The following is a 3,468-nucleotide window of genomic DNA, read 5'->3' as shown; positions in this document are numbered from 1 at the left end:
CATAGTTAAAATTTATGTTTCCTTAATCAAATGGTCTTTCCTCCCTGTGGACTTGTAAGAACTGCTTCCTGATGGAGCATCTATGAACACAGTAGTCAGCCCTGAAAAAGGGAAGTGGCTTTCTGCATCCAGCACTGTCCAAGGCCCCTGAGGACCTAAGCCAGCTCCCTGTATGTGGAAGGCATATTGTACAGCTCAGTTGAGCAGACAAGAAGTATCTGATCCAGTTTTAATGAATGTCCTGTACAGCTATTGCCCTTTACCAGGACTGTTCAAAATATTTTGAAAGTGATGACACTATACCCATTAAAACCTTTGAGTCTTTTGTCTGCATTGTTTGACTTTGATACAAGGAGTTCCAAATCCTGTCTCATGGACCAGGATTTAAAGTTCTCTTTACATTCAGCTTCACAAATATTTTCTTTGAAATATTTGAAGCCTCCTGAACAGGGTTATTGCCCTGCTTCACAGAAGTAGTTGTGCGGAAGGGTCACGGAAAAGGCATGTGGTCATGCAGAAATCAGCATCACCTCTGAAGATCACATACATAGAACTGCACGCTTAGTTCCTCCTCAACAAGAGCACTTTGTCTTCTCTGCCAGCTCTACCTAATTCTGTTTAGGATATGAAATCTGTATATGTATGTGTGTATACACACAAACTGGAACATGCTGAGCCTGGGATATTCCAGTCCCAGATACTACCACCACGGTCATTGCTCCCCTTTGTGCCTCTGGGATGCTTTGCAGGGCCACGATGTGGATGGGCTCGGTAGCTCCCTGCAGCTGCTTTAGCAGAAGTGACGGGACCAGTCTGGGTACAGGGGGGAGCAGAAACTCCTGACGTGGCCCCTGTCAAACCATTGCAAGCACCTCCCAGTGAAGAGCAAGTGGCAGCAGGAAGGTGCTCATTACCTCAACCCTCTGGGGAGGGAAGGTTGCAGGGGCAGAACAGGAATATCCAATAATTCTTCATGGTGGCTGTCACTGCCTTCCTTCGGTTAGGAGCATCTGGCAGCACAAGAGAGGAATTTAACCAATTTTTCTTGTGTGTGTTTCAGCCCTTTCTTTTCAAGCCCATACAGCCTTGACAGCAACTGAGCCATTGCTCAAGAGGAAAATGCCACGCTGATCAATGTTAGTAGCATAAAATGAAAGTCTGTGTGCAAATTTCAGATCCTGCCGCACTTTAAAGACAAATATAGGACCACAGTGTCAAGCAGCTTAATGCTCTTGGCTGTCAGAATGCAATGGCATAATAAGATTCACAATTCTGTAATTAACTTCAGAACTCAGGAGCAACACACACGATATACGATACGAAGGTTTTCATTTCCCGAATAGGCAACTCTAGCTATGCTATGCTTCAACATCCATCATGTTTACTAATCTTAGTCTGACCTCTAGTGAGCTGTCACAGAATAATCAGATTTATCAAACTTGCTGTGCCTTCCTGACAGGCAACTACCACAAAATGAAGTCATTTATCCACATGTTTTTTTTTCTTAAAAAAAAAAAATTATCACCTTTATCAATAGCACAAGAAAAAGAAGAGAGGAGTCAGCTCAGAAGTCGTAAGAGTTTCTTCTGAAAGGGGTTGTGGAAAAGAACACATGATGTGGTAGCAAATTCACTTAATTTACCTTCATATATAAGGTGGGCTTTCCTCCTTCCCCTCCTTTTTTTGTGCAATCAGGAACTGCTGCTTCAGATTTATGAAAAGATTTTTATCTCTGAAGGAGATGAAGTGGAAGTTGCAATTGGTTTAAATTATCAAACACTTAGAAAGACAAAAAAGGGTATAAGTTAAAGCAATAAATATATTTAAAGGACCTAAATAACTTACACTTTTTTTTTTGAGCCATTAGACGCTTCTAGGTTTTTGTCAGCTTTAACTTCAGCGTTTTGTTCATCCTGGATATTCCTTGCTTGGTGTGTTTATGCCAAGTAGTTGCCGGCCAAAATACAATCACTGTGTGCTTGCCTTGGCAATAATGCAAGCACAGTAAAATTTTTATGGATTTCTTTCCCTGCATGAAGATCCATTTATCAAGCACACTGACAAATTAAAAAAAGTAATTTGCCCAACCTCTGAGATATACCCATGAGAGCTCACACTGCTTTTTTTTTTGAAGCCATGCTCTTCTGTAGCTGTAGCCAAGAGGACTGCCGCAGTAACAGTGCTCTCTGTCTATGGCTTTGGTGTACTGTCACCCCCAGTTTGCACAAGACATGATATTTTGACACCTATTGCCATCCTTCTCTCCTTGCAGGCATTTTGAAGTTCGTGGAAATCATGGTTAACCTTCTGGTGCTGATTTGTGTGGGCGCTGCCCAAGCCTCTGTCGCAGGCTTCACCTCCCTTGGCGGCTTAGGCACTGGATCCTTCGGCCTGAATTCGGCCTATAGCCCGTTTGAGGGCACGGAGCTCCAGGAGGTGAGGGAGCTAGATATGCAGTTCACCCAGATGAGAGCCCCTTGCGTGTATGGTGGGGTAGCCTTCAGCCTAACAGCAGCAGTGCTCACCCTGGTCTTCCTCATTGTGGGGGCAAAGCCCATCCAGCAGCTCAGGATGGGGCTGCTGGCAGGTGAATGTGCTTTCAGCCTCCTGGCTGGCGTGGCGTACGTCACAGCGGTCGGCCTCTACCTGCATTTTGTCAGCCAGGTGAACTCGACCGAAGTTTGCAAGAGGCGAGAGAGGCTGTATGCACGCCGTGGGTATACCTCCATGAACTGTGTGGTGCAGGGTGGTGATGCAGCCGTTGGCCTTTTCGGTGTTGCTGCTGCCTGTCTGTACTTTGCCAGCTTTGTGGTCTGCATCCTTGCTATTCGAACCGTCCGGGCCTTCCAGAGCCACACGGCCAAGGTTCAGCACAGCCCCAAGAGCAGCATTAGAGACAGAAGTGTCAGAAGCCACCAGACTGTCCACAAGGCCACTGGAAGCTCCCACAACGTCCAGGCTCTTGCCACGTTAGTGTGAAATCAGCTATGGGACTGTGCCAGAGAGTTGGAGCTTCAGCAAAGGACAGAGACTGAGCATCCCTTGCTGAACAGGCAACCAGTCCACAGCGTATTGTTCTGCAAGGCACTGGAAGTGTGTATTGAATCACCGAATGTAACAATACTGCTATAATGGGATGTAATAAAGTTGACATGAAGAGGAAGTTTTAGCAAGGTTTTTGCATCAATCTCTCAAGCTGGACTCCTGCACTTAAATGTGTTTGATGGTAATGTTTTCATCCTGCACAGAGCAAATCCAAACAGCAATGGGCTGTTAACAGGTCGCAACTGCAGTGCTGCCAAACTTGTGCTAACAACTACCTCTTTTCCTCTCCCATGACAGCAGGAACTGAATGTACAGCCAGAATGTGTAGCCCTCCACAGCTCCTAGGCCTGTCGATGCATCCTGCTGCCTTACGCCACACAGCTCACAAAGCAAAGGACATTCGGGTTCTTTTCTGAATCGCAG

General features: G+C 45.8%; 1 protein-coding gene across 1 annotated transcript; it reads left to right on the top strand.

Moving 5' to 3' along the window:
• Positions 1-2,280: 2,280 nt before the first annotated feature.
• Positions 2,281-2,979, top strand: LOC104545254 (MARVEL domain-containing protein 3-like). Its single transcript, XM_010190347.1, has one exon. The coding sequence runs from the start codon at positions 2,296-2,298 to the stop codon at positions 2,977-2,979; it is 684 nt and encodes a 227-aa protein (XP_010188649.1). The 5' UTR covers positions 2,281-2,295.
• The last annotated feature ends 489 nt before the right edge of the window (positions 2,980-3,468 follow it).

The sequence above is a fragment of the Mesitornis unicolor genome, unplaced genomic scaffold (assembly GCF_000695765.1).
Source record: "Mesitornis unicolor isolate BGI_N332 unplaced genomic scaffold, ASM69576v1 scaffold20590, whole genome shotgun sequence".
Taxonomy (NCBI): Eukaryota; Metazoa; Chordata; class Aves; order Mesitornithiformes; family Mesitornithidae; genus Mesitornis; species Mesitornis unicolor.
Note: the sequence above shows the minus strand (reverse complement) of the source record. Positions and strands in the feature narration are given on the sequence as shown.